This window comes from Budorcas taxicolor, chromosome 12, assembly GCF_023091745.1.
Source record: "Budorcas taxicolor isolate Tak-1 chromosome 12, Takin1.1, whole genome shotgun sequence".
NCBI lineage: Eukaryota > Metazoa > Chordata > Mammalia > Artiodactyla > Bovidae > Budorcas > Budorcas taxicolor.
In genome coordinates, this window is record NC_068921.1 from 20919420 (window position 1) to 20947408 (window position 27989).

The 27989-nt window shown below is 48.3% G+C and overlaps 2 protein-coding genes across 2 annotated transcripts in view; one reads left to right on the top strand and one right to left on the bottom strand.

Moving 5' to 3' along the window:
- The first annotated feature begins 5824 nt into the window (after window positions 1-5824).
- SERPINE3 (serpin family E member 3) overlaps window positions 5825-27989 on the top strand; it is a 30842-nt gene continuing 8677 nt past the window's right edge. The window contains exons 1-5 of the mRNA XM_052649886.1: window positions 5825-6083; window positions 12595-12828; window positions 14660-14860; window positions 17671-17869; window positions 23745-23845. Of these exons, the coding sequence (XP_052505846.1) occupies window positions 5828-6083; window positions 12595-12828; window positions 14660-14860; window positions 17671-17869; window positions 23745-23845 (991 nt within the window). The 5' untranslated portion in view covers window positions 5825-5827. The remainder of the gene's footprint in view (window positions 6084-12594; window positions 12829-14659; window positions 14861-17670; window positions 17870-23744; window positions 23846-27989) is intronic.
- The window catches only part of INTS6 (integrator complex subunit 6), a 104684-nt gene continuing 95126 nt past the window's right edge, over window positions 18432-27989 (bottom strand). Inside the window, exons 19-20 of the transcript XR_008200318.1 lie at window positions 22905-23071; window positions 18432-18522 (exon numbers count right to left, since the gene is read on the bottom strand). The gene's annotated coding sequence lies outside the window, so the exon portion shown is untranslated. The remainder of the gene's footprint in view (window positions 18523-22904; window positions 23072-27989) is intronic.

Here is a 27989-nt window from a genome sequence, read left to right on the forward strand (position 1 = left end):
CAGGGATTGAACCCGTGCTCTGCTACAATGGAAGTGTGGATTCTTAAGCACTGGCCCCTCAGGGAAGTTCCTGCCAAGGTTTTTAAGATCCCCTCCTCACGCAGTCACTTCACTCACTGCAACGTCTCCGCAGCAGATCAGATGGTGGGGGCATAGCTTTCCGGGACCCACAGTCCAGGGCTGCTCTGACAGCTCGGGCCCCCAGGGGCAGCACATGAACCCCGCGAGGCACTATGCCAAGGAACACTTGCAAACGTAGAGCTGTCCCCAAATTTGGCCTTTAAAGGTTTACTTGCTGCTCTCTCCATCCCTGCCTCCAAAAAACAAGGAGATCATTTGCTTTAATGTGCAGTGTGAACACAGAAGAAGAATTGATCGTGTGGATGTATTCCTGCTTAGAATACATGTCTTCCTGCTGCCAGGCTCTTCACTGGAGTCTTCAGGGTCTGCGCAGGGAACTCACGGCCCGTCCTTCCATCCCAACCCCTCCCTCAGGCAGAATGTGTTTAAAGCCACAACTTAACCACTCACTGGATTCCCCAGCCTTGCTGACTGTGCTCCCATTCATAACCCCCTGCACAGGTGCCTAGTGGCTCATGATTTTTTTCCCAGACTGTGGTTTCCGTGTGGCTAGGAGCAGACATTTCTGAAGTGGCTGGCTTGGGCCACAAGGACAGTGTGTCGGAAATGAAGAGGACAGCCGTGCGGCCCCCACTGCGACAGCGGGAGCCAGCCCAGCCCACGGGGAGCTCCCTCTCCTGGCCTCGGGTTTCAGGGCCTCTTAAGTGGGCTTGTGATCTGTCGGAGCCTCTTCCTTGTGTATTTGCTGTATTTTGGCAGCTTTGCCCACATGCCTGTGCAGCCATGTTGTCCTGCAAAAGCAGGGTCCTGACTTGTTGGTTTCACAGGAGGTCACTGGAATTTTCAGAGCTGAGTCGAGCCAGAGGTGCCTTTTGAGGCAGTTCAGGGATGACAAATACATTTCTTTGCACAGTCGATGGGGGAGTGGATGTTTATCCCTCCCTGCCACAAATTCGTATTTTGACTTGCAAATCCTCACTGTGATGGTAAAAGGAGGCAGGGCCTTCGGGAGGTACAAGGGTGGGGCCCTCATGAGTGGAACGGTGCCCTCTTAAGAAGAGACGTTACAGCCGGCCTCTCTCTGTGTCTGCCTTGTGAGAACACAAGAAGGCAGCTGGCTGTCTACCGACCAGGGAGCAGGCCTCCATCAGACACAGAATCTGCTGGATCTTGGACTTCCGAGCCTTCAGAATTGTGAAAATCTCTGTTGTTTAAGCCACCCCGTCTGGGTTATTCTGTCATACCAGGCTGAGTTAGCCAGGACATGAACCAACTATGATAAACCAGAAGTGGTTCCCTTGAGAATTCCCTGGTGGTCCAGTGGTTGGACTCCATATTCTCACTCCCAAAGGTCTAGGTTCAATCCCTGGTTGGGGAACTAAGATCCCACAAGCCACACAGCATGGCTCCCCTCCCAAATAAATGTGGCTCCCACAAACCCCACTCAGAGAAGCCTTGGAGGTCAAGGCCAGGCTATCAGGAAATACTGTTGTAATAGATCACTGATGCCCACAGTTCTGTAGTGAGAGAGAAGAGGCCCATGTCCTGGGCTGCAGCCCTTGGGTAGATTTTTCACACTGATTTTTCCTGCCAATCCCTGACCCTGGCTTAGTGAGGATCAGCCTTTCCTGTCTAGTTACCCCCGACTGAAGGCTAGAGAGGATGACATGGCATGGTCTCAAGTCTTCTTGTTTTTTTTTAATCACTTTTAAAATCCAACTGATAAAAACGGCCAAAATGCTAATCACACTGAAATGTATGAGAAAGTAACACTGAAAGCAAGCTCTTCAGAACCAGAATATCCAAACACAGTTTGATGCCTTTTTTCTATTTCCAACCTTAGTCCCTCTCTGCCTAATTTTCCCTGTTTCCAGGTTATCTGGAGCCAGCTCTGAGGCCGAGTTGCTCTTCACGGTGGTTCTGGACTGCAGAGCAGTGGGGCTGAGCACCAGAGCTCATCAGCGTGGCTAAGCCCACAACCCACCCTGCACCCAGCTTGACCTCTACCTGCAGGAACCTGGGCAAGTACCTTGAGCTCTTCACGCCTGTTTCATCAGCTCCAAAACAGGGATAATAATACATTCCTCATATGACTGTTGGGAGGATTCACTGCAATAGTGAATGGAAAGGGTGTAACACAGTACCTGGAACATAGTAAGTGCTCAACAGTGGTCACTATTTCTGTTGTTATAATTACGGTACATATCTTCACAAATAAAGGCTCCCTGAGCAGTGTAAACCAATATGCCAGCCAGGTCAAAAAAAGCGTGGTAACCTCTGCTTAAATGGTTGGAGGACACAGAGGCTTATACAGGTTCACCTCTGAGCACACAAAAGAAAAACTGCTGCCCATCTTTCATTCATTCACACTTTGAAATATTTAACCTACACAGGAAATTTTTTTTGTATGTTCAGCTCCCCAGTATTTTCTTTTAGTTTATTTTTAATTGGAGGATAACTGCTTTACAGTGCTATGTTGCTTTCTGCTCTACAACGTTGAGAATCATATCACCTCCCTCTTGAGGCTCCCTCCCACCTGACTCCCAATCCTGTCCCTCTAGGTCATCACAGAGCACCAGGCTGGGCTCACTGTGTTATACAGCAAATTCCCACTAGCTACTTTACACATGGTAGTCTATACATAGGGCTTCCAGTCAGTATTTTTTTCTAGAGAATATAAAAGCAATCTAAAATGAAACATTCTTAGAGTCAGGTAGGAGGAAATGCTTACAGAAGTCACACAGCCAACCGTCTCAAATTTGGGAAACCTTCTTGTAAGCATCTTCCCAGTTCTACCACGGGAAGAGAGTGAATGAGCTTCTGCTCAAGTAATTGCAACCCCGGGGAACTCAGCATTGGGAGACAGCCCTTGCAAGTTACCACGGTCCTCCTCATGGAAGCATCAGCATCAAAAGTCTGCACCCAGGGAACAAGACTCTAGGTCCCCTGAGAGCTAGCTGAGCCCAGGCAGCTGGTTCATTGCTAGATCTGGCACAGAGCCTCAGAACCAAGCAGGCAAGCAAGAGCTACTGCATGGATGGATAGGTGGATGCATGGATGGATGGATGGCTGGGTAGGTGGGTGGGTGGGTGAATGGATGGATGGATGAATAGGATGCCCACTCTGGATGCTATAGAATAAGTTATACATATTTATTCCCCCATCATACTATAATTTAGAGTTCAAGGCATGCAAAAAATGCACAGTCTCTACATTGAAGATCTGGGGAAATTTCATGCAAAATAATTCTAGAGTTGGAACTCCCCTAAGAGCTATAAACTATTCCAGGCTTGAGTGTCAGCAATTAACTCCACTTGAAAAGTGAAACACCCGCTGATTACAGGGGTGTGAGTGGTGGTCAGATGAAAAACAGTCTCATTCTTTTTCAAATATTAACTCTAACAGATGCCTGAGAGAAAATTACTGAGAACTGCATTCATTTCCAAGTGTCTTCTTCTTTTCTTTAATCTCTAATGACATGTAACCTACCATGTATTTTGTACTTAATACAACACCTAAGAAACTCATAGAAATGTCTGCAACTCTGATTGGGTCACAAGGACAGACTTTGAACAGAATCTGCTTATTCTTCCCCAAAATGTGCCTTCACTTAGCTGACAACACAGTCTCTTTCTCATACTGAGTCACCAGATTTATTAACTGCTGTATCTTGAGAACAAGATTGCTTAGAGTACTTATAATATTTATTGTATTACATATAAATAAAGAAATACATTCACTTTTATTAATAATAAATAGGGCAAGGCACCTTGTTCCAAACTGATTGTGCTATATTTTGCTTTTTCTTCCCCCCTTTTTTGCAGAATGTCATTTACTAAAAGTTTCAAGTCATGCCCAATGACTAATGTATTGTTCTCTTCCCAGGAGGAGGGGAGAAGCATGAGGTACCTGGTACCCAGCAAAAGCCCTAACGGCAGAGTTATCAGTGAAATTCCTCCAAGTGACAAAGGGCTACAAGAGGGGTTCCTCGCTGGTACAACCAGGTCACAAGCCTAAGCAGGCTTGACGGGTGTGGCTGGCTCCCTCCCCAGGGCCCGCTCTGTTTCCGATCTGGGCTTGGCTGGCCAGGCTAGGCTCCTGCCCCTGGCTCTCTGTGGGACCTCAGGCTCCAGGAATTTGGACCGAGTGGTAGAGACATCGCCGACAGAGACGGCAACTGCCAGCTTCCTCCCTGTGCTGTCTTGTGATTCAAAGCAGATTCTGCTCCACTTTTTTAAAAGGGGGAGCACGTTAACACAGGAGACCCACAAGGACAGGAGTCAGCAAGGAAACTCGGACAGTCCCATCCAAGAGAAGGTAAGTGAACAGCTCGTCCGCAGTGAATCATGGCAGGTGCGTGGTCACAGGGAGCCTAAGGGCATGAAGGGTTGATTGCTGCCTCCCTAGAGGTGGTGATAGGAGCATCAAGAGCACTGGGAGTTGGTCATTTCGAAAAGACTGGGGTTTCCAAACACACAGAGAAAGACCCCCACACCTGTGCACACCCCCACCCCTATGATGCCTTTGTGCTTGGCCGCAGAAGGAAAGAGCTGAGGAAAAAGAGGATGCTTTTCCATGTGGGGCCTTTATCTGAAATAAACACCTTTGAGCCCAGTGGCTTTACATGCAAACTTCTCATCCTCAGATGACTTCTTTGGGCTGGGACCCTCTCTCACCAATCCTGCCTGATATCTCAGTCAGACAACTGAACAGAAATGGCCACAGGTTGTCCATGTGGCATAGTCACTGAGAACACTTTGTGCCTCGCCTTTCTCTTCTTTGCATTAATTTCCAGCAAAGGCACTCTCTTCCTTGAAGGGGTGCATCTCTGTAGCAGGAGTTCTATCTGCAGCATTCTGCTCTCTGTGAAAGTGTCCTTTTTATGAAAATAATTCACATCACAAGAATTCTGATATCCTAGGTACAATTAGCTCATGGATCAATATTTTAATGTACATTTATGTGCTCAATCTTGCATGGACCACCCAGAGGAGACCAGGACTGGAGTCCCAGGCCTGTTTCCACCCCATGTTTTCTTAAATGACCCACTGAAGTCTCTAAACCTCATCATCTCTATATTTGCGATATAATAACAGCTACCATGTAAGACTATTGTAATGGTTAATTGTGAAAATACAAAGTCCTTTTTAACAGAGTATATTATTTGTTCTTACTATTATTATTACTGATAGACATGGCCCAGCTCTGAGCTAACTAAGTACTGAGAAAAATGAGTAAGACGTACTTTCATGTTTCTGAGCCAACATAATGCTTCTGGTCTGACCAGAGCTTCACCCAAGGTCATGCATGTAGTAAGTGACAGTTGTTCAGTCACCCAGTCATGTCCGACTCTTTGCGACCCATGGACCGCAACACGCCAGGCTTCCTTGTCCTTCACCATCTCCCGGACTTTGCTCAAACTCATGTCCATTGAGTTGGTGATGCCATCCAACCATCTCATCCTCTGTTGTCCCCTTCTCCTCCTGCCTTCAATCTTTCCCAGCATCAGGGTCTTTTCCAAGGACGGAGCAGGCCTAAAATCCAGGCCTTCCAGCTCACAGTTTGATTTCCAGCGAGTGTTTCTAAGGCAGATACAGAGATGCATTCTGCTGCAGGCAGAAGGGTGCCGGGTAACAGCCTGCTAAGTGATCCTCAGCCGCAGCGGGGCACCAGCCCCAGGCCCACTTCTCTGCAACATGGAGCAGCTCCTGCCTCACCTGCATCTCTTCCCTCCCCTGCAGGAGCCATGCGGTCTCTCTTACTGGCCCTCCTCCTCCTTCACGTCTGCCCCACCAGGGGAGCCAGCAACCTCCATGAGGACCTGACCCTGCTGAGGACGGACCTGGCGCTCCGCCTGTACCGGAGCGTGGCCGCAGCCGGAAACCAAACCAACCTGGTCCTCTCCCCCGCTGGCGCCTTCATCCCCCTGGAGCTCCTGCAGTTCGGAGCCCGGGGGAACACCGGCCGGCAGCTGGCCCAGGCCCTGGGCTACACCGTCCACGGTAAGCGGACCGCTGCCCCTCCCATTCTGCTGCTCACGCCCACTGCCCTGCTCACACTCACACCTGACCTCATGCTCAGGCTGCCTCGGGTGGCAGGCAGAGAAGGCTGCCCACTGGCAAGTGTGCAACAGAAGGCACGGGCACTCTACATCACGGTGGTGGTTTAGTCACTCAGTCTTGTCCATGGACAGTAGCCCGCCAGACTCCTCTGTCCACGGGATTCTCCAGGCTGGAATACTGGAGTGGGTTGCCATTTCCTTCTCCAGAGGATTTCTCCACCCAGGGATCGAACCCACATCCCCTACATTGCAAGGCGAACTCCCAACCACTGAGCCACCAGGGAAGCCCACGTTGTGGTTACTCTCGATAAAATTTCTAAGGTTCCCTTCTACCCTTGGGTTTGGCGGCAATTTCTCAATTGCATTTTACAAGCCCTTTTAGAATGCTTACTAGATGCCAGAAACCGCTAGAAGCACCTTACCAATACAATCTAATTCACTGTAGCAACAACCCTATCGAGGTAGGTAATTATCTCATCATTCCTATTCTAGAGATAAGCCAATTTAGGCACAGAGTGGGTAAGCAAGTTGCCCAAGGTCACACAGCTAGCAAGTGGTCAAGCTGGAACTCAAGCCAGGCTGTCTGGTTCATCCTGCTTTAACAAATGTGTGACTTCTAGGCAGAGTCATATTTACCAACATAATTCAATATTTATGAGTTTAAGCTGGAACTCAAGCCCAGGCTGTCTGGTTCCAGAGACCATCCCGCTTTCATAAATGTGTGACTTCTAGGCAGTCATATTTACCAAGATAATTCAGAACACCTCTGCCAGTGGGGACAAGAGTCTTGTGATGCCAGGTCAGCCACACCTGGTCCCACTTGGGGCCTCCGGCCCTGGTCCCAACCTCCCAACTCCATCTGAACACAAACACTTTACACACAACCTTTTTTCTCTATCTAAGAATAAGATGCCAGTGAAAAAGGATGAGAATTAAAATTATATAAATTAATCCCTTTTTAGAGCACCCAGGAACTAATACCGAGACAGTCATAGCAAGAGCTCCCTTGGAGCTGGCATCTTGCGTTGGCAAGGTGAATGCTCCAGAAGCAGGCCTCAGGCACTGCCTGTGTGTCCTGTCCCCACCCCACCCCATCCACACCCTGTCCTCTGCCAAAACAATTCTCGTGAGTCTGCTGGCCGACCTGCAAGTACGTTTTCTCTCTTAGGGTAAGTGAAGACAAACAGAAGTTATCACGTTGAATTTTGCTCGGCAAGTATATTATGGAAATGCATGTATCCATGGAGTTGCTCTCCAGCCACGTTAGATTCAGCGGAAAGCCATCCATCAAGTATTTCTGAGCTCCTGCTGTGTGGGCTGGTGCTATGCCAGGAATTTAGCAGCCAGGTATATAAGGAACCTTTTGAACACAAGACTCTCAGTCTCGTAGGAACAATGCACACAGAAACACATTTTTAATAAGGGGCAGTTAGTGTACTTATGTGAAATATGCTCGTACCGGGGAGGGAATGATTTATTCCACTAGCAGATCAGGAAGGCTCCCCAGATAACAAGACACCTGAGCTGGGTTTTGAAGAACAAATAGGAGTATAAAAGCGAGGCAGGCATTTCAGCCTTGAAACATTTTCTCACAGAAGTCAGGATTAGGGGGAAAGTGAGAAACGCAAGTAGAATTACCCTGCAGAAACAGGGAACTGATGACAGTCGGTGCTTCGCTGTCAGGTAACGTCAGGTTACCTGCTTAAGCAAAGTGTGGCGATTATTAACAGGGTTTCCATAGAGCCCATTCAAGAATTACCAAATGTCCAGAATGCTTAATAGTCAAACTCTGGGGAACATAATCCCACTTTTTTTTTTCTTATAAATGGCTTCATTATCTCATGGATCCAGGGTTAATTATTACAAACAGGAATGTGCTGCTTGCAGAGTTCTAGTTAATGGAATACCCCTGCATTTGTTTGCCCCCAAATGGCTCAGAGAATCACATGGGTGCTGATTAAGTCAACCTGCTACTGCCCACCACCTGCCCTGTCCCAATCTTTCTTTTACAAATGAGCACAGATCAGGAACGTGAACCCACAGCCCAGGGGCTTGGGCCATTGTTCCCATCTGATCAACAGAGCTCTATCCATGTTTGCAATGAGACAATGGGCGCTTGTCTTCTCACTGACATCCAGCCAACAGGTGACCACCAGCAGTTGTTGTTGGTTTTTTTAAATATTTATTTGGCTGCACTGGATCTTAGTTCCGGCACATGGGATCTTTGATCTTTGTTTTGGCATGCAGGATCTTCTTTTTCAGCTAGGCATGTGAGATCTAGTTCCCTGACCAGGGATTGAACCCAGGCCCCCTGCACTGGGAGCAAGGAGTCTTAGCCACTGGACCACCAGGGAAGTGCCCGACCACCGGCAGCTTTGCCAGTATCCCCACCAGCTGGTCCTAAAGCTGGGCATGAGCTTCAGAGCAGGCACCAGTGATATCCCCAAAATATTTTTGTTTTCACTGCATGAAAATATGATTTCCCAGGGGTCCAAGTTCTAGGGATTTCCAATGCTTTTCCAAGTCAATTAATAAAGAACACATCTCAGCTTTCACACATCTCAGCTTTCTGTCACAAGAATGATGCTGGGAACAGAGGCCTCAGAGATGGGGGTGGGGAAGAATTCTGTTTGATGACGCACGTGGACTCACTTTTACAGCTGTTATGTCACTTGATCCTTATAGAAATCATATGCAGTCGCCAAGCCTCCTAAAGTGCCTGTTTTACCAATGAGACAAGAGGTTAATGCGGAGAACGCAATGGCAACGCACTCCAGTACTCTTGCCTGGAGAATCCCATGGATGGAGGAGCCTGGTGGGCTGCAGTCCACAGGGTCGCTAAGAGTCAGACACGACTGAGCGACTTCACTTTCACTCTTCACTTTCATGCATTGGAGAAGGAAATGGCAACCCACTCCAGTGTTCTTGCCTGGAGAATCCCAGGGACGGGGGAGCCTGGTGGGCTGCCGTCTATGGGGTCGCACAGAGTCGAACACAACTGAAGCGACTTAGCAGCAGCAGCAACAGCAGCAGCAAGAGGTTAATGATTTGCTAAGACTCAGCTCACCCAACAGGCAAGTGATAGAGCTGGGATTCCAATTCCAGATTTTCTGACTCCAAATCCGGTGCTCTTTCCTCAACTCCTTAGCCTCCCTCTCAGCCACTGAGCAGGCATACAAATTTATCTAAGCCTCCTGCCTTCACTGTTTTCCACCAGACTTGGCTTCCCAGGTGCCACGACTGGTACAGAACCCACCTGCCAATGCAGGAGACAAAAGAGATGTGGGTTCAATCCTTGGGTCAGGAAGATCCCCTGGAGGAGGGCATGGCAACCCATGCCAGTATTCTTGCCTGGAGAATCCCGTGGACGGAGGAGCCTGGCGGGCTACAGTCTATTGGGTTGCAAGAGTCGGACATGACTGAAGTGACTTAGCACACATGCACGTATCCTCACTGCTCTCTCAGCCCAACCAAACCCTTTGCACATTGTCCTAAACTTAACTCTCTTTGATCAGCACCACAAAGATGGTTCTGGCCGGCTGAAAATTTTATATACATTAAAATCCAGAACCGCCCCCCTTTAGATTCAGTGTCACATTCAAGAAGTTCAGCTAATATATTGAGAAGGAAGGCTCTTTCCACACTGGTCTCTCAAATGAGTTAAAAGGCTGGTCTGCAGCAGGACTCAGAAAAATACCATTTCTTCTGGCATTTTCCTGCCACTCCATGCCATTCCAGGGACTCTCCCTTCAAACTCTCCACCCCTCCCCAGTACACGCCTGCTCTACTGCAGTCCTCCCCTCCCCCGCTCTTACAGCCACCCAACCCTCCAGCAGGAAAGACGGCTTTGCAGGAGGGGAGCAGGAGGGGAGAGGAATCGAGGCAGTAGTTTCAAGGGCTGCAGGGGAGGCACAGTTTGTCACCGTGCAAGTCAGTCCCTTTTGCCCCACTGAAGGACATGGCAACCCACTCCAGTATTCTTGTCTGGAGAATCCCCATGGACAGAGGAGCCTGGCGGGCTACAGTCCATGGGGTCGCAAAGAGTCGGACACAACTGGGCGACTAAGCACAGCAGAGACCAGACTAGGAAATACAGGCAACTCGGCAAAACAGGAGGCTCTGCGAGGTTCTCCCCAGCAGAGGGGCAGACTGTTCCCAGCCCACCTGTCCTTCACCTGGCAGGGAGCAGGGGGCAGGGAGTGGTGAGGTACCACCCCAACAATCAGATGGCACTGAGCAACTTTATTAATCTGTCTGAACCCCTGCTCCCTCATCTATAAATGCGATCATAATTGCACTTAATTCGCAGGGTTGTTGAGAGGATTAAAAATGATCCTGCTTGCAGAGGGTTTAGCAGAGTTTGTCAACCTTCAGCATTTTTTATTCTGACGATATATATTCATTCCAGCAGCATCTAGAAAACCACTTCCGATGTGCTCACGGTAGGGACAAACCAGGCTCCTGCGGAGATAAGATTTCTCAAGCCCACTGACTCTGCACCTTGGGGGTATCTGTCTAGAAGGATGGCGGGTCCCCTGGGCCGAGAGGGTGAAAGGACAGAGGAGAGCTCTGTGACACCCCCTAAGGTCATGTGACACTAAGGACCACAGACATGTCTCCATTCACCCCTGCACAGTCTACATCCTACAGGGACGTGATTCAATGAGTATTTATGACCTTCCTCAGGAAAGGACAATCTGATGAGTATTATTTTTTTCAGTTTTTTCTCATTAAAACAAAATAAGCACTTGAGTTAGGCTGTAATTTTCTAGGCTATGTATTTATACATGCCTGGAGTCCAGTTTTTACAGCAGTAGATTTTAAGACGCGGCTTTGGTGGTGAAAGTTCTGTGGAGTAAACTTGCCCACAACCGCATCCTGCAGCCTGGTGGCTGGGGCCCCCGGCCCGGGGTGTGTTCTGGGTGCCACTGCCCCCCAGAAGGACTTAAGCCAGGCAAGTTGGTGGTGGCGGGGGGATGCGTCTGCTGCTGTCTCCTGGCCTGGCCTCTGTGAGGGGACACGGAATGGACAGGCACCCAAGCCAGGTAGAAGGATCATATCACCTGCTGCCCTGGGAGAGATGGTGGAGGCACGGTGGGCAGAAAGAGGGTGCAAAGAGCCTGGGAGTCACGGCGGAGACTTGCGGGCAGCCAGGGGGCCGTCACTAAGATGAAGGGGAGGCGAAAAGGAGAAAGAAGGGCTGTGTTCCACAGGCAGCCTGCCTGCAAAGGGGTCCTGCTGGCTGGAAAAGCCCTGTGTGCACAGGTCAGGAGGATATGCCACTGGGTCGTGACTCAGCAGTAGCTCCACATGCCCAGGGGAGAAGAGAAGCCACGGCTGTGAACAATAGTGTGAAAAAGAATTCCATCATGAATATGCAGAGAAGGAAGCGGCCTCCTGCCTGAGCTGCAAATGACTAGAAGTCCACCATCAGGAAGGTAGAAGCTATGGACTCTTTCAAATGCCTGGTATTTCAACATTCTCACAGGTTCCCGCTGACATGAATAATGGGCTGTCTGCTGGGGCTCAGAGAGATGGGGGAATGGGAGGAGCCCTTACCTTGCCCCTAGGTTTTCCAGGTTGAAAGCAGAGTTCCACAAAAGACTACATCCAAACGCTACTCAGATGTGTAGTCGTGAGGATGAACATGAGGCCCTGCACCAGAGATATCGACAATTCAATACCCTGGTCACTGCCCAGCACTGCTACTCGTGATGTTCCCCATAAATCCACTGGCATTGTACATACTTGAAGCCCTCTGCCCACCAGCCCATGTCTCTCTGCTTTAGCACTGCTCCACATATTCTGGGTCAGAGAAGGAAATCCAGTGCTCTTGCCTGGAGAATTCCAGGGACAGAGGACCTGGTGGGCTGCCGTCTATGGGGTCGCACAGAGTCCGACACGACTGAAGTGACTTAGCAGCAGCAGCATACATCTGGCTCAAGAAGTTTAGGAAGCACAGTCTTTGGGAGGTTGGCAATGTTTTTCTATCTGACTTAATCTCAGCTAGATTTGGGCTTCCCAGGTGGTTTAGTGATAAAGAATCCACCTGCCAATGCAGGAGATGAGGGTTTGATCCCTGGGTCAGGAAGATCCCCTGGAGAAGGAAATGGCAACCCACTCCAGTATTCTTGCCTGAAATCCCATGGACAGAGGAGCCTGGTGGGCTACAGTCCATGGTCGCAAAGAGGCGGACACAACTTAGTGACTAAACAGTAACAGCCTGATTTCTTTCAAATCTTCGTGGTTTCTTCCCCCTTGACTTTTCATCTGTGGATCCAGGTTAACTCCTGAGCAACTGAGCTATGACTTTTCCAAACTGACTGTCTATGGTGGATGAACCTCAGGACCTAAGAGTGGAGAGGCAGGGGTCCCATTCCCCTGTATCCAGCAAGCAGAGCCGGGGGTAACTCCTGTCTTACACTCACCATTTTGACTGATCTTATTTGCAGACCCCAAGGTCAGAGAATGGCTGCGGGCTGTCTATGCCGTGCTGCCCAGCACCAGCCCGGGTGCCAAGCTGGAGCTGGCCTGCATCCTCTACGTGCAGACAGGGACGCCGCTCACCCCCTGCTTCGTGGAGCAGGTCTCCCGGTGGGCAAACAGCAGCCTGGAGCTGGCCAACCTCAGGGAGCCCAACAGCACCGCCATGCTGGCCAATGGATGGGGCCCCAGGCAGACCACAGGTAAGGAAAAGCTATCCACCTTGATGAGGTTAATGGAGGAGGGCTGGGGAGACAGGTCCCAGCTGTTACCCATCAGAAGCCATGCAATGGGTACACAGGCAGCCCTCAGCTGCAGCAGAGGCTTGTCCTCTTGGGAAACCTGACCCTGGAGTGAATAGGGCTCACTTTTGGTTCTGCTCTCTCCCAACCCCACCCCCACCCCACCCCCAGGGACAGACACACAGCCACACACAAAAGGGTGCTCTTCAGAATCCCAGCAGACTTTGTGCCATGCAACGTGCCCAGGTGTGTTTCCACTGAGCTCTGTTCTCATCAACCACTAACCCTCTTCAATGCAAAATGCAGTAGGAGCCCAAAACGTGGTTTCTTGGGAATTTCGCTTAAGGAAATAACTGTATGTAATAACAGTATATAATGTTTAGCCCAGGGTTATCTTAGTGTGCAGCAATTAGGGATGGTTTAGTGAAAATCAGCACCTGCACTTTGGCAGGCTGGAGTCCGCAGTGTAGCAGGGAGTCGGACAGGGCTGAGCACGCACACGTATCGTGCAGTTATAATCACCATCGAAGATGATGAGCGTCACGAACACTTACTGAGTGCTCAGTTGATTTCTTCAGCCCTCTTCTAAGCACTCTGCGGTTACGAGCTCAGTCTCCCCTCGCCATAATCCTAAGAGCTAAGTGCCATCATCGTCCCCGTTTTATAAACGGAGAAACAGAGGCACAGAGAATCGGGCCTCCAGCCCTCCCCTCCCCACAGAGCAGGGGATTCTAACCCAGGCAGTCTGGCTGCAGCGTCCTTGATGATTACAAAGGTTACAGAGAACTAGGGAGAGCACTGAAGACCCAATGTTTAAGAGGCAGAACAGGGAACATGCACTTCATGAATCAAGAGACAGCATGTGGGCAGGCGCGCAGGGGCAAACTGAACATTCAGATCTGTATTGATAAGGGGGTTTCCCCTCGCAGTTCAGTCCAATATTTCACAACGTCTTTCAGTTTACTCCAAAATGTTTAACTCCCTGCTGCAGCTCGTGGCGCTGCTGGGAGGCCCGAGGCCCCAGTCAGCTGCTATCAACTCCAGGGGTGAACGGTCCTCTAAGAAAGAGATGGTACCCCTGAGAAGACCGGGGCCAGGCTGCTTGGGTTCAAGTCCAAGGTCTCCATCCTGGGCAAGTGGGCAGATAGCGGCTTTGTTGCTCACAAGTATGTGACCTTGGACAACCTTGGGGCCCCATCTTTTAAACTGGGAATAACAACAGAACTGGTAGGAGGAGTCGAGGAGGGTTTGCTGAAGCCTTGAAGACAGAGCCTAGCACAAAGTACATGTTTATTAAAGGGATAAAGAGCTGGAAGAACGCAGCCTCTTGACAGGTGGCCAGCCAGCTCCCCTCTTAGGTAAGGCAAGAGACTCAAAGTCTGTGCCCTGGAGGTCATCATGTAAACAAAGGCTCCACCAGGGATGAGGCCCAAGGGCACTTGGGGCGAAGGGAGTGGGGGGTAGGGGCGACTGTGCAGCACCCAGTCTTACTTTTGGGTCCCCCCCCCCCACCCACCCCCTACCAGGGGTCTGCCTGAGCAGGGCAGGCCTTCTGCTTCTGGGAAACAATCCCAGCCAGAACTAGCCAGAACTAACTGGAACCAGCCCGTAGCACCCCAAGCTATACATAAAAAAATAAAAATTAAAAATTAAAGCCTGGTCTCCAACCACAGCTCTTTACAAGCACCACAGTTCCACAGCTAAGAGTACGAACAAGCAAGCCACAACCCACCTCGGAGGATGCCTCATGCCGGCGGCAGCCTCTCAGCGGCCCCCTGCTCTCTGCTCGCAGGGGACGGGCCGGTGGGCTCCGCGTCGGGGCGCGGTGGAGGCGCAGAGTCTGCGCAGCTGGTGCTGGTGAGCACCATGTCCTTCCAGAGCGCCTGGCGGCATCAGTTCTCCTTCTCGGACACCCAGCTCCTGCCTTTCACCTGCGCCCAGGGCCTGGCCCTCGAGGTTCCCATGATGTACCAAATGGCCGAGGTCAACCACGGTGAGCGGGAGGAGCTCGGGAAGGGAGGGCTGGGCTCTGCTCTAAAAGGATGTATCTGAGTGGCGCTGTGGGTCCCTCTGCGGTGCCAGGCGCACCGTGGAGTAAGGGAAGGCCAGGGAGGCGGAGACTCAGGACAGTGAGGGACCCGATGGGGAAGAGAACCCCAATTCATGCCTGGCCTTTTCCTCTGCACAGAGTAAAGCAGGGAGTCAGGTGACTGTCTGGGCAAACCCCTTCTCCTGGCAGTCATCCCCTCAAGATGAACACCTGCCTCAGCGTTTGGTGCTGAGAAATGACGGGCGGTGGAGAGTCCAGTCTAGAAGTTTCCCTAGAGCATGTCCACCAGGAAGTGCTCATCACTTTGCCTGCCCATCCTGCTGGAAGTCACTCATCCCCCTCGCGGTGGGGTACACCTGCAGCTCCCCTTCCCAGCAGACTGTTGTGTGTGCTGTGCATGCTCCAGGGTGGGGGGCCCAGCACAACCAGGCAGGAAGGGACCCGCTGCCCTGCCTGCCTCACATCTCTGCTCCTGGTCACCCCTCCAAACCCTGGTTTGCATGCTCAGCCCCCTCCAGCTTGTGGGACTAACTATGCTCTTATTCCGGAAGAAGTCAGTGAGACTTAAAACTGTTTTAGGAGCTTTGGTGTTGAGAACACTTGCTATCATCCTGCTTTGATTCCATACAGGACCCTTGTGAGTTCCCAGTGCATTTATTCATTAGTTTATTCAACCAATAATTATTCATTGAGGTCAAGTAAGATGGGAATGGAAGAACGTCTGTTGAATAAGTATACATTTACAATGGATTGTATTGAAAGTGAAAGTGAAAGTCGCTCAGTCGTGTCCAACTCTTTGTGACCCCATGGAATTCTCCAGGCCGGAATACTGGAGTGGGTAGCCTTTCCCATCTCCAGAGAATCTCTCCAACCCAGGAATCAAACCCAGGTCTCCTGCATTGCAGGTGGATTCTTTACTAAATGAGCCATTGAGTTGACCCAAAAGTTCGTTCAGGTTTTTCCATAAGCTATTATGGAAAAACTCAAACAAACTCTTTGGCCAACCCAATAATTCTTGCTCCTAACACTTTCCTGTCGCTGCTGTGACCCATGCTGGTTGATCTGTCTGCTGGGCGATGCTGGCAGGCAGACTCCGAGACGTTCCTGTTCTCCCCAGCACACAGTGCAGGTTGGCTGGCACATAATGGAAGCTGAGCAAGTATTGACTGAGCAGATACAAAAAGGTGTATGAACCATGCCCCTGTCTTTCCCTAGTGATTGTAAGATTTTGCTGCAGTGGCCAGTTGGCGCTGCTGTCTGTCCACCCTGAGGCCCAGGCCCCACTGTCCTCCCAGGGAAGGGATCAAGCCTGGAGTTCTGTCCGAGACTGGGGCTGCCACAGGCTGCCAAGTCAACGCAGCTCACCTAGATTGCTTCCTATTATTTGCCCGCCCTGTCCCATCACTGGGTCTGGCCACTACCTCTGCATTCACCAGAAACCCTCTCTGGGTCTCCTGATCTCTGGCCATTTGTGCCTGCTGCCACCTGCCACCTGTCCCATCACACACTTCTGGAATTAGGCTGTGCCCAGTGGCCTGGACTTGTCCTTGGGCAGTCATAGCCATCACACACAAGCTCCCAGCTGTCCATCCTGAAGCCCACTTGTTTATGTCACAGGGTACAAATTATCAGTTCGAATCCAGCCTGAACTCCTGTTTTCTTAGGTCTTTGCAATGCTTTGGGTTTCCCAGGTGGCTCAGCAGTAAAGAATTTGCCTGCTAATGCAGGAGACGTGGTCAGGAAGATGCCCTGGAGGAGGAAATGGCAACCCACTCCAGTATTCTTGCCTGGAAAATCCCTTGGACAGAGGAGCCTGGTGAGCTGCAGTCCATGGGGTTGCAAACAGTCAGAGGTGACTTAGCAACTGAGCATGCTCGCACACACACATATGCAGTGCTTCAGACGCTGGGAAATTTCATGTGACATCTAGGCTTAGAGCTTTGGCTGCATGAGTGTGTGCTGAATCGCTTCAGTCAGACTCTTTGCAACCCCAGGGACTGTAGCCTGCCAGGCTCCTCCGTCCATGGGATTCTCCAGGCAAGGGTACTGGATTGGATTGACATTTCCTTCTTCAGGGGATTGTCCCAACCCAGGGATCAAACCCACATCCCCTGCGTTGTGTTGCCGGCAGATTCTTTACTGCTGACCCAGGCAGCACTTCAATCCAGGAGACACGAGTTCGATCCCTTGGTCAGGGACAATCCCCTGGAGGAAGGCATGGCAACCCACTCCAGCATTCTTACCTGGAGAATTCCATGGACAGCGGAGCCTGGCAGGCTACAGTCCATGGGGTTGCAGAGTCAGACACGACTGAGCAACTTCACTAGTTCACTGGTTACCACTAGTGTCACCTGGGAAGCTTTTGGTTGAAAGACAGGGAAATCTAGCACCAAGAGCCTGGGTCCTGGTATGGTAACAACAGGCCGGGATTGTAGTGGCTGTCCCTTTAAGAAGGGGTTTGGCTCTCCCGAGTGCCAGCACCCCCACCCTGCCCAGCCACTGCAGGCCCCAGGACTCAAGCCACATGAGAATATCTTTCTTAGAGACATTCTAGGGCTTAGGATCAGCAAAGGTGGCCACAAGCTCCCAACAGTCTTGGTCCTCAAACAGCTCCCTGAGGTGAGGTGGACACCCTGATTGTTAATAAAATGCATTGTTTCCAGTTCTGGGAGCTGGCCCCTCTCAGGGTCCAGCACTGTCTGTTTCCTTGGGCTCCCGGGACAGAACTGATCCCCCATCCACTGAACCCCCAGGCCAGTTTCAGGACCCTGCAGGCCATCAGGTGGGGGTGCTGGAGCTGCCCTACCTGGGAAACGCGGCCAGCCTACTCCTGGTGCTGCCTCGGGACAGAGACACACCGCTCAGCCACATTGAGCCCCACCTCACAGCCAGCCTCCTCCACACCTGGACTGCCAGCCTGAAGAGAGCCCGGATGGAGGTGTTCCTGCCCAGGTGAGCGGCTGCATCGTTCTGTCGGCGGGCTCCTCGGCCTGCTCCAGTCGGCCAGACCTGGATTAAGAACCCAGGCGGCTGACTCTAGGGTCTGTGCAGTTACCTTGGAGAGTGCCTCTAAGTCTTATCACATCCTGAGTATACAGCCATCATTTTTCAAAACCAAATAGGCAAGATCGCTTATGCAGTTGAGCAAATACAGATATAATTCCCATCAGAAGGCAAACTGAAGCATAAAACCTTTACATCCTTGCACTGAAGGTTTCATTCTTTCTAAAGAGAGGTGAGCCTTTCTTTAAGAAAACCCAATAGGTACAAATACAAAACCCCAAGAGGTCAAAAAGTTAAATGATGGTGCTGGATTTTGCTTCTCCAAAGCAAAACCTATTTGCAAAACTCATTACTTTACAAAGGGTTCCTCAAGGAGCATCTCTAAATGATAAGCTTCATTTGAAATCAGAGTAAACGCATAATTAATTTGGAGACCAGCAGTTAAACAAAAAAAATTATCTGAGGGTTCGTTTGCAGGGTGTGGATTCTTCATGCTCCTCCCCACTGGCCACCTCAGCCTCCTCCACTGACCAGGCTCTCTGCATTGCTGAGCCAGAGGCCTTGGCAGGGTTCCCTCGAGGAGTTAAAAATAAGTCCAGGCCCTGGAACAAAAAACAGAGAGAGAGAGAGACCCAGTGAGTGAAGGGCCAAGGTCTAAAGTGAGATCAGCCTAGCGAAGGCAGAAGGTGAACTGAACTCAGAGATAATGCCTATCTCTCCAAACCAAATATTTGAACCCCAAATCAAAGCCCAAAGACTGGTTATTTCAGCAGATCTCTCTATCATGAAGCAGAACAAGCCTGTTTCTGTTATGTTTAAGAGAAGCTCGGCAAATGAAGAAGAGCTTTCAAGGCTAACAATAGAGAGAAAATGCGGCTGGGAGCAGGACTTGGCTACAGTCTCTTTGAGTGTAGGAGACAAATGGCTGGCCTCGCCCTGGAGCAGCTGATGTAAGGAAGAGGCCCCAGGGAGATGCCCAGAGCCACTGAGAACTATTCACTGGTGTTAATTCTGCCTTTAGACCTTGCAATCCCTTGAGAAAAGATCCTAAAACACTTTGGAGGATGGAGAAGGGACAAGAAGGCAGAGGTCATAGTAACCCAAGTATTCATTCACACTTGACCTTATCTGGATTAAAACAAAAAAATTTTTTTAATCTCTCTAAGACTATTCAGCCTGCTATCTGAGAAGAATAGAAGATTTTAGGGAAATAAAACTTCCATTACCTTTTAGGGGTGTTTCATAGGCAAAACTAACCAAGTTTATTAAAAAGACTGTTCTGTCTTCCATTGAATTTTCTTGACACTCTTGTCAAAGTCAATTGGCCATAAATATAGGTTTATTTCTAGACTTCCTATTTTATTCTATAGGTACAAATAAATGTCCGTACTTTTGCCAGTACTGCACACTCTTGATTGCTTACTTTAGCTTTTTAATGCATTTAGAAATCAGCAGTATGAGTCCTTCAACTTTGTTTTTCTTTTTTAAGATTGTTTTAGCTATTCTGGGTTCCATGTCTTTCTGTGAGAGTTTTAGGATCAGCTTATCGGTTTCTGCCAAATAAACAGCCAGGTTCTTGATACCAGGTTCTTTGCTGACTCTGGTAGATTAATTTAGGGAGTATTGCTTTATAACAATATTAAGTATTCCAGTCCATGAACACAAGATGTCTTTGATTTTCTTCAGGTTTTCTTTCGTTTTTATCAATGGTGTTTTGTAGTTTCCAGTGTACAGGTTTTGTTCATTTTACTTCTAAGTATTCTAGGTCCTTTTGATGCTATTGTAAATGGGATTTCATTTTCAGATTGTTCATTGCTAGTGTAAAGAAACAGTTAATTTTTGTATCTTGATCTTATATCCTGCCACCTTGATGAACTCACGTATTAGCTCTAACAGTTTTTTCTCCGTGTGTATGTGTGTGTATGTGTGTATTCTTTAGGATTTTCTATATACAAGACCAGGTCATCTGTGACCAGAAAGAGATTTAGTTCCTTCTTTTGATTCTGGACACATTGCTTTCTTTTTCTTGTGTAATTGCCCTGCACACCCTTCAGTAAAGTGTTAAATAGAAGTGGTGATCATCTTTCTCTTGTCCCTGATCTAGAGGGAAAGCATTCAATCCTTTACCATTAAGGATGATGCTAGCTGTAGGGGGTTGTAAATGCCCATTTTGAGGTTGAAGAAATCTCCTTCTATCCCAAGTTTGTTAGGTGGTTTTTGTTTTTATAAAAGAATGTCAAGTGCTTGGACAAGTACTTTTTCTGCATCTCTTGAAATGATCACGTCACCCTTGTCCTTTATTTCATTAATATGGTATTTTACATGGATTGATTTTCATATGTCAAACCCACCCTTGCATTCCTGGGAGAAATCCCACTTGGTCATAGAGGGATTTCTATGTTGCTGGATTCAATTTTTTAATATTTTGTTGAAGATTTTTACATCTGTATTCATAAGGGACACTGGTCTGTCATTTTCTTGTGAAACCCTTGTCTGGTTTTGGTAAAGGGTGTTTTTCCTAACTCATGATATTTTGTAGCATCTCTTCTGGCCTGGCCTTCATAGCCATACAAGAAACAAATCACTGTCCTCTTTCATAGTCATACCTCGTTTTTACTATTGTCTTTAGTTACTAAAAATGGTATTACCCAGCTTTATCTCCTACCATAACCACCATCAGTTCAGTTCAGTTCAGTTCAGTTGCTCAAGTGTCCGACTCTTTGCGACCCCATGAATTGTAGCACACCAGGCCTCCCTGTCCATCACCAACTCCCGGAGTTCACTCAGACTCATGTCCATTGAGTCAGTGATGCTATCCAGCCATCTCATCCTCTGTCGTCCCCTTCTCCTCCTGCCCCTAATCCCTCCCAGCCTCAGAGTCTTTTCCAATGAGTCAGCTCTTTGCATGAGGTGGCCAAAGTACTGGAGCTTCAGCTTTAACATCATTCCTTCCAAAGAAATCCCAGGGCTGATCTCCTTCAGAATGGACTGGTTGGATCTCCTTGCAGTCCAAGGGACTCTCAACAGTCTTCTCCAACACCACAGTTCAAAAGCATCAATTCTTCAGTGCTCAGCTTTCTTCACAGTCCAACTCTCACATCCATACATGACCACAGGAAAAACCATAGCCTTGACTAGATGGACCTTTGTTGGCAAAGTAATGTCTTTGCTTTTCAATATGCTGTCTAGGTTGGTCATAACTTTTCTTCCAAGGAGTAAGTGGCTTTTAATTTCATGGCTGCAGTCACCATCTGCAGTGATTTTGGAGCCCAACAAAATAAAGTCTGACACTGTTTCCACTGTTTCCCCATCTATTTGCCATGAAGTGATGGGACCAGATGCCATGATCTTCGTTTTCTGAATGTTGAGCTTTAAGCCAACTTTTTCACTCTCCACTTTCACTTTCATCAAGAGGCTTTTTAGTTCCTCTTCACTTTCTGCCATAAGGGTGGTATCATCTGCATATCTGAGGTTATTGATATTTCTCCCAGCAATCTTGATTCCAGCTTGTGCTTCTTCCAGCCCAGCATTTCTCATGATGTACTCTGCATATAAGTTAAATAAGCAGGGTGACAATATACAGCCTTGACGTACTCCTTTTCCTATTTGGAACCAGTCTGTTGTTCCATGTCCAGTTCTAACTGTTGCTTCTTGACCTGCATATAGGTTTCTCAAGAGGCAGGTCAGGTGGTCTGGTATTCCCATCTCTTTCAGAATTTTCCACAGTTTATTGTGATCCACACAGTCAGAGGCTTTGGCATAGTCAATAAAGCAGAAATAGATGCTTTTCTGGAACGCTCTTGCTTTTTCGATGATCCAGTGGATGTTGGCAATTTGATCTCTGGTTCCTCTGCCTTTTCTAAAACCAGCTTGAACATCAGGAAGTTCACGGTTCACATATTGCTGAAGCCTGGCTTGGAGAATTTTGAGCATTACTTTACTAGCGTGTGAGATGACTACAATTGTGCGGTAGTTTGAGCATTCAAACCACCATACTTGGCTTCAAACATACCTTAGCTCTTTCTCAATATTAACGAGAAACAAAAACCACAGTGGTGACAATGAAGTACATGAGCTGTACTGGACATTATTCTGAGCACTTTACCAGGATTATTGCACTTACTATTCACAAAACTAAGAACTAGTATTAGGCCCATTTCCTAAGTAAAGAAACCAAGGCAAAGTAACTTGCCCAGGTTCCCTCAGCTAGTCAGAGGCTGAGCCAGCATTCAAGCCTAGGCACTAGGTTCCCAAGTTCATGTTCTTAACCATTATGTTTCAGCACTGAGAGTTCTCAGAAAAGTGAGGTTTAAGGATTTAAGAAAATTTCAGAGAAGGTGGTCTAAAATTTTTTTTTTTGAGGAACTTCTCTAGTGGTCCAGGGGTTAAGACTCTACACTGTCAGTGCAAGGGGTGTGGGTTCAACCCCTGGTCAAGGAACTAAGATTCCACATGCTGAGAGGTGTAGCCCCCCCACCCCCCCAAATTTTTTTTTTAATTTTTGTGAAATATCAGCATACTTAGAGAAAGGTGGTGCCTTTTTTTGGAAACTATGGCTAAGATTCAGAACACACATTTATGAGAAAATCTGATACCTTTGTTTAAAATATTGGGCACATTGTCTTATATGGCAGTGAAGAACTTGGATATTTAACAGTCTGGTACAGTATTTTTATTCTCCGATAAGCTCTGCATGGTTTATAGAAAAGATCATCTAAATTCCAATTTGGAAGTTTTTTGTTCTCAAAGGAAAATCACATCATTCAACCTTTTAAAGCCTCCTCCAATGGTAAAGTTTTAAATTCCTTGCCCTTGGAGAAACATGATAAAGTTGGTGGGCTGGTTTTTCCTGCTCTCGGGACTTAACTGGGAAAACTGAAGACCCATGCTCACACAGCAAACGTGAAAATATGTTGTATCAAATAGAAAAATGTTCAACGAGACACTATTAGTTGGCAGTTAGTCAGCAACTTGTTTTCCGCACCTACTGTGTGTGAGATGCCAGCCAGGAGGCAGATGGCAGGTGGCAGAGTGTAGACACCGAGAGCACAGGCTCTGCGCTCCATCAGCCTTGTCCAGGCATGCTCTGTCGCAGACTCAGGACGTCCTCTTGGGCAAGCTCGTTAAACTCTTCAAGCCTCAGTGTTCCATCTGTAAAACAAGAATAATAACACGGTTACGTGATGAAGAGATGAGATCATCCACATAAAATAGTCGTAGTGCCTGGCACATGGTGAGCACGCATGAGTGCTGAGTCGCGTCCGACTCTTTGAGACCCCATGGACCGCAGCCCACCAGGGTCCTCTGTTCATGGGATTCTCCAGGCAGGACTACTGGAGTGGGTTGCCACTTCCTACACATGGTAAGCACTCATTAAATATTAATTATTATGAAGACATAATGAGCCTCTCTGCTCAAATAGTTTCCAGTATCATAAATAACACTAATAGGAAACAGACCATTCTATACATCAAAAGAGTGGAACCAAGTGCTTAATAGGGCTTATAAGAACCGAAGGTCGCAGAACAGCTGGGCAAGAGAAGGGGTGGTCGCTGAGCTGAGCTTAGAGGAGAGGACAGTACAATTCGAATTCAAGGCAGACCTGGAAAGAGCGGCAGAAGCAAAGGCCCAGAGGTGGGAGAAGGCGCTGTGGGGTCGATTAGCCAGGGGGGCGGGGTGTGGGCAGGAACAGTGACAGATGAAGCTGGAAGTGGGCCTGGAGCCCCCCGACTTTGAAGGGAGGGGCTTGGGTTGGCATGTGATGAATATCAAAGTCCACTGAATGAGACTCTTGAGTGAAAGTGTATATCTTTTGTTGTTTTAGGTTCAGGATCCAAAATCATTTCGACTTGAAAAACATTTTATATTCCTGGGGAGTCATCGATCTTTTTGATCCATTCAGAGCTAACTTGAAAGGAATTTCAGGTAACAACATTTCTTTTTCCAAACATACTGGCATTGTGTGTGTGGTGGGGGGGGGGGCAGGTGCTATTTTTAATCAGTAATCATGCACTGATGAAGGGGTTCACACCTACGAAGCCCTTAGAGGTAAATAGCCAGAGTTGATGTGGCTTAAAAGAACAAAGAAAGTGCTTTACTGTATATAAGAACATGCTGCTTCAGATGACAGATTTGGGTTGGACTTTGTGGGGGTGGGGGTGTTTCTTGAGATGGCCTCTAAGCACCACACCTTCAGAGTGAAGTCAGTGATTAGAGGTCACAATACAGCTCCCCTCCCTCTGCCCGTCATGATAGGCGATACCAGAGATAATGGTACAACAGAGCCCATCATTCTGACCTCCCAGCATCACTCTTCATTTCTATCTCTGCCCCCTCCCTCCCTCCCTCCCTGGACCTCTCTGTCTTCTTCTAATGAACTTACCCTCATCCATCCAACTTCCTTTCTTCAAATTACTTCCACAAATTATCCATAACCTGGCCTTAAAATGTTTTCCCTCCCAGAGTCTGTATTAGATTTCGTGGCTTATAGTAGACAAGCTCCTGCTAATCTACGGGCTCTGTATTCACCTGTGGTCTGACAGAACTGACATCTAATGTTAAAAGAGAGGGGAAGGCCAGAACCTAATGTTTCAGAATCCTCCCGGGAGACCACTGGCGAAACTACTGCCAACTCTAAAGACTTGGGTTCGTTGCTGCTCGGGATAGTAATGAATTATCTGTACGAAGATGACCCTGGAGCAGGCATTGCCTTGGCCTTGATGCTTTCCTTGCCCGAGGAGCTGATGAAACCTCTGTTTGGAATGCTAGAACCTCATAGCTCAGATATGTTTTCTAAAGCCTTGCTCAGATTTCTTTCTTAAGCCATCGCAGAAAAAAAAATAAAAAGGGAGTTTAGTCCACAACAGTCTCGGCTTGGGTATTAGATGTGACCAGTTAGACTCCATGGCAAAGTTACTTATCAGAAAACACACGAGGAAGGCTCTCTATTCTAGGTTATTTATAATCTACCAGCTCTGAACTCATTGCCTAAACATGCAAAGAGGTAGTAAGCAAAGCAATAGTCAAGTGTGGGCCCAGTGCCCCCCAACAATGCTTGGCACAGAGTGGGGAGCCAGTAAATACTGTTGACTCAGTGAATGACTTTACCAGAAATTTTCCCTGGTGACACAAACGTAATCTGGCACTGCCAGGAAAAGAAGACTAGAGCTAAAGGCTAAGAGGCAGGGAAAGAGCAAGGGATGAAGGATTTGTGTACAGTCTATCTTTAATTGCACAATCCCATCACAATCTTTTTTTGTGGCTCTGGAGCTCAGCTATGGCATTCCTGTTTTGACCAGCCTAATTCAAAATTTGGGAGCCATTCTGACCTTCTCTTCCACACCGCTACATTCCAGTAGTCACTGTGACTCACTGATTGTTCCTTCATCATTCTCAGAAATACATCCTCAAAGGCAGTCAACCCTGTGTCCTCAAAAAGAACTGAGCTCAACTCATGATGCAGTTCTCCTATCAGTAAAGACCTCTGAGGCTCAGAGCTCCTTTGACAAGATCTAACAAACAGCTGAGTTTAAAAAGAACCTTTCAAAATACCTAACCTCTTGTTTTACAATGCAATTAAAGTCTACTTATTTTTGCTCCAATCAGCAGAAATATAGGCTTATGGATCTGGCTTGTTAAACAAGTATCAAGCAGTTACCACACAGCAAGTGGGAAGCTTGCATGCCTATTTCCTTCAGATAAAATATATCCACCTTACAATCTTCTCCCATAAAGTTTTATTCCTCTAACACAAGGAACACCAAATGAGGGCCTACCACCTGTTTTTATAAATAAAGTTTTATTGAAACACAGCCACTCCCATTCATTTAAACTCACCCATGGCTGCTTTCCTGCTATAATGGCAGAACTGAGACTTTGCAACAGATGCCATATGCTCTATAATGGCTAAAATATTTAATATCTTGCTTTTTACAGATAGAGTTAGCCGTCTAAAACATTGCTTTCCAATGTCTTTCTTTAAATATGATCAACAGACTAGTTACTTCTGGGCCTAAGTAGACTGCTGACTTAATTCTGAAGACACGGCCACTGAATCTAACAATAGTTGTGTCATGCCTAAAATGGGGTAGCCACCACCCACCTCACATCTTATTTGCAGAGATGAAATTATCATATAGCAAAGCATCAGCAGAGAGCTTGACAGAGAGTAAGCGATCAGAAAACGGTGGTCTCCCATCCTACAATTAATAAGGGGCTGCAAATAGTTTCGTACTACTGATGGACACTCAACAACCGCTGGCAACATTTGGTTTTTTCTTTCTATTTGGTACCAAAGCCCACAATCAAGTTCCCCTTCTCCATGTAAAAGTCACTCATTTCTTCTTTCATGGCCTCAGATCCTATTTTTGCTGCATGAAGAATGCCCAGCTGGGCCTAGGCTGTTTTTCTCCCTAGACCACCCTGGCACTACATGTCATGAAGCTTTTAAGAATAATGCCAGTTTCACTTAAACACTAAAGACACCAGCTAGAGAGCCACTTTCTGAGCAGACCCACTTCCTGTAGGATCAGCAGGCTTTGATACCAACCCAAGCTTGTAATCTAAGAAATAGTCCTTGTGCACAAACTTGAAACTTTGAAGAAACTGTCTTATTCTTAACTTTTGTGACTGGTTTCCAACCTCTGCTCGGGAAGACATACAAGCTCCCTGTTTCTATGACGTGAATGAACAAACCAGCCAGAGTTGTTTGGTTGTGAGCTGAAGTTAACTTATGCCATACCAGTGATTGGGCAGAGCTGCAGCAGGTCATCAGGATAGCAACATAGGTTATTCTGGACTTCAGTCTCTTTCCCAAGAAGACCAACTAGCAAGTCTCCATACATACGTCAACATTGTAGAAATGCCCTCACCTGGGGGTGAGGCTGAAGCACCCCTCTGAAACATAGAGACTGAGAAGGACCACATTAGCAAGTAAGAAGAAATGGCTTCCCTGGTGGCTCAGGGCTTCAGAATGCACCTGCCCGTGTAGGAGACGTGGATTCGATCCCCGGGCTAGGAGGATCCCACACGCCACAGAGTGGCTAAGCCCACGTGCACCACAGCTACTGAGCCTGTGTTCTGGTGCCCGAGCACCGCAACTGCTGAGTCCCCGCACTGTGGCTACTGAGGTCCACGTGCCCCACAGCCCATGATCCACATGAGACGCCCGCACACCGCAGCTAGAGAGTAGCCCCCACGTGCTGTAACTAGAAAAAAGCCCGTGCAGCAATGAAGACCCAGTGCGGCCAAAAGTAAATAAAGTTATACTCTTTTAAAAAGGCATAAAAAGAAAGTAAGAGGAATGGCTCCTTTCTGACCGCATCACCACCCGCTCCAGGCTGACGCAGCACTGCACCGAGAGTGCCCCCTGGTCCATGGTTTCTCCAGGGAGAGGACAGAGGCCCAAGGTGGACATCTGGCTCATCCAGCTCATTGAGTGTTTCAGGACACATCCTGGCAGACCCGCTCAGGTCCTGCCTCACGGATCAGAGAGATGGAGAAGGGGGGCAAGGCCTACAGCGTTCAGCACCTACACCTAAAAAGAGCATACTGCAGTGCACCTGAGCAAAATCCCCAGCCAGGAGCAATGCCTATGGGCAGAGCCAAGCCAGTGGCCCCATCTGGCCAGAGGGCTCAGTTGGCACTTCTGGGATTTGGGTCTCTGGTGAAAGGGCCGCCATACTCCCAACTCACCAAGGCAGGAAAGCAAGTTCACAGCCCAACCTAACCGCCAAGCATAGTCTCATGTCCCACTCATGCAGGAAGCCTGGCCAGGGAACCCAGATTGCCAAGAAGCCTGTCCTACAGCCCTGCTTGGGCAAAGAGCTAAGTCAGACACCCTGCCCAACTATTGAGCACAGTCCCTGACACCACATAACCAGGAAGCCTGATCAGGGACTGTGGACAACCTTGGAGCTCAACCCATGGCCTCACCAAGCTGAAGCCCAGCCTGTGGCCCCACCTGACACAGAGCCCAGCCAATAGCACCATCCAGTTGGGAAACACTCTGATTCCCCATCTGACCAGGAATGGTTGCAGAGCCCAGCCCACAACTGCCCAATCATGGTAT